General features: G+C 47.5%; 1 protein-coding gene across 1 annotated transcript in view; it reads left to right on the plus strand.

Annotated features, from left to right (window-relative positions):
• Nucleotides 1–1,609: 1,609 nt before the first annotated feature.
• Nucleotides 1,610–2,773, plus strand: part of LOC119279907 (PHD finger protein ALFIN-LIKE 5-like) — a 7,667-nt gene continuing 6,503 nt past the window's right edge. The window contains exons 1-2 of the mRNA XM_037560974.1: nucleotides 1,610–1,816; nucleotides 1,941–1,973. Coding sequence (XP_037416871.1) covers nucleotides 1,702–1,816; nucleotides 1,941–1,973 — 148 coding nt within the window. The 5' untranslated portion in view covers nucleotides 1,610–1,701. The remainder of the gene's footprint in view (nucleotides 1,817–1,940; nucleotides 1,974–2,773) is intronic.

Genomic DNA, 2,773 nt, shown 5'->3' on the forward strand with positions numbered 1-2,773 from the left:
GCCCCTAGAAGGAAACGACCATCGCTCGGTGAACCAGACCCAGGGTTTCGCCAAACAAACACATTTCAACTAACAACTATGTCCAAATTTAGAAATAAACATGTGCTTTGAAAAGCCAACCCAGGATGGGTCGAGGCGTCAAAACAACAACAAAAATGATAAACATATATTAAGAATGAAGCAAGTTTCTATAGAAAAACAGAATACATCACACCATTCCAATCACATGTTAAAATCTAATTTTGTCCAACCTTACCTTTTATTTAGTTGTACATGGTGTATGAATTTTAGACAGAGAATCATTTTTTATCTTTTTCTAAATGCGGACGTTTACATGCACGCACGTGCACTCACTCCTATGAAGATACACATACATACCCTACCGCTATGAGACCTCCGGGGGTATGAGTCGTCAATCCTTGAGATTGACGAAGTCAGCACAAGCCTCATATTCGACGTGAATGTCATCTCCCATTAAGAAAACGTCAGAAAATCTTATTTTTCCTGTTTAGAATACAACACGAAGAGGCGTATCGATTTCATAGAAGAAGAGCCAGACGATTGATACAACCCTAATTCAGGGGGTTAGCGATCACACCCACCATAATTGTATCCAACTGCAAGCCATGAATGACGAAGAGGTGGGACACAGAGTACCAAAGTTGTGTCATGACCGATGTCAAACACTTCGGAAGCACGACCATGACTTTAGGTGAGTCTAGGCTAACGCACTCTCCACCCTTTATGCCTAAGAATATTCGTCTAGTGGGTAACATGACTCGGTGTGGACCCTAGGAAGACGATGTCCAAGAGGCGGCAGCGAGAGCATACAAGCGCCTCAAAGGCCCATGTCCATGGAAGCAACCAACACCATAGCAATAGCAAATACACCGCCCTACGCCTTGCTGCCGAGGCCTGTCGATGGCACCGACTCCAACTTCCACTCTGGCAGGTCACCACATGAACCCAAGCATCGCCTTCAGAGGAAAATGGCTTCACGCCGTCATCATCGCTCGATGAACCGGACCTAGGGTTTTGCCAAATGGATACTACATTTCAACCAACAACCACGTCCAAAAATAGAAATAATCAGGTGCTTCAAAAAGCCAACTTATGATGAATCGAGGCACCAAAACAACAGATAAACGATAAACAAATACCAAGAATGGCACAAGTTTTTATAGAAAAATAGAACACATCACACCTTTTCCGCCAAAACATTGCAAAACATAGGAGGCAACTCAAACTCCGTGCAAAAAAAGGAAGCAACTCAAATGCAAAACAGGCCTTAAATCACCCCCAAAAATATATTAAAACCAGCTGTAAACACCAACAAACAGCCCCAGGCCTCACCCAATTCAAGAGTCAAACTATGGAAACACATCACAAACAAAACTAAATTAACACGAGTAGATATGATATGGTGACGATAGATTCCATAAAGGCAAAAGATATGATGGCCAGTGGCCAGAGAGCCACTTTGTTGTTGCTGCAAGTGCAAGCCCAAAAGGCACCGCCGGGGCTCAAATCCTCCCGGAAACGAACGCAATTCTCTCCTTCCCAAATAAAAACCTCACCACTCCTGCGGACTGCGAGCCTGCGGCCCTGTCTCTCTCTCTGTGTCCTCCACCTCCTCGTGCTCTCGCCTCCCTCCAACACCCTTCTCGCCGCCGCCGCCCCCCCCCCTCGCCGGAACCCTAAATGGACGCCGGCACCGGCGCCGGCGCTGGCGCGCCCTACGCCTCCCGCACGGCGGAGGAGGTCTTCCGCGACTTCCGCGGCCGCCGCGCCGGCATGATCAAGGCCCTCACCCAAGGTATCCGCGCCCCTCCCTCGCCCCTCTCCATCCGCTCCTGCTCGCTGCCGGATTTGCCCGCCGGCCCGCTCCCGTGTCGCTGACGTGCCCTTTTTTGTTTGCTTGGTTGGTGGCTTTTTTGCAGAAGTGGACAAGTTCTACCAGCTCTGCGACCCCGGTGAGTCCGCTCGATCTCTCCCGGTGTAGGGTTTGGCGGCGCCCAAGCTACCGCCGCCGCTAGGTATTGGTCGCTTGGTTGCCCCGCTGGGAATTCCGGAGCTAACCTTGTTGAATTATGCGCGTACGGAGCTCTGCGGCGGTGGTGGCTCCGCAGCTTTCGTCAATGCGGTGATGAACTGGGGCGTCGCGTGGGATTGGAAGTGTAGACCGGAGGGAGATATGGTTTATTGGTTTCTTATATGGTGCTTGGAACCTTCGAATTTGTGATACTTAGTGTTTTTTTTTTTTTGCTTGGTCGTTAGCTCTCGAGAATTTGACGGTAGCCAGAGTTGCAGGGCGGAGGAATTTGAAAAGAGAAGAAAAATGGTGCCGCGAAGTTCTGAATTAGTGATGTATATGTGGTGTATTATCTCTTTGTCAGATTGCTCGTTTCGCGCCTTTTTCCTCCATAAATGCAGTCTAGGTTCATGGGTTCATAGCCTGTATCAAATATGGTTTATTAACTTCCTATGTTGCTTGGAATGTGATACTTTGTGCTTTTTGCTTGGTTGATAGCTCTTTGAGAATTTGATGGTAGCCATCATTGCAGGGTGGAGGAATTTGAAAAAAAAAATGGTGCTGGGAATTTCTGAAATTAGTGATGCCTCTGTGGTGTATTGCCTCGTTGTCGGTTTGCGCGTTTTGTGGCTTGTTTCCTCCATAAATGCAGTCCAGGTTCATTGGTTATTAGCCTGTATAAATATGGTTTATTAAGTTCTTATGTTGCTTGGAACCTTCGAATTTGTGATACTTTTTTTT

This window comes from Triticum dicoccoides, chromosome 1A, assembly GCF_002162155.2.
Source record: "Triticum dicoccoides isolate Atlit2015 ecotype Zavitan chromosome 1A, WEW_v2.0, whole genome shotgun sequence".
In the NCBI taxonomy this organism is placed as follows: domain Eukaryota; kingdom Viridiplantae; phylum Streptophyta; class Magnoliopsida; order Poales; family Poaceae; genus Triticum; species Triticum dicoccoides.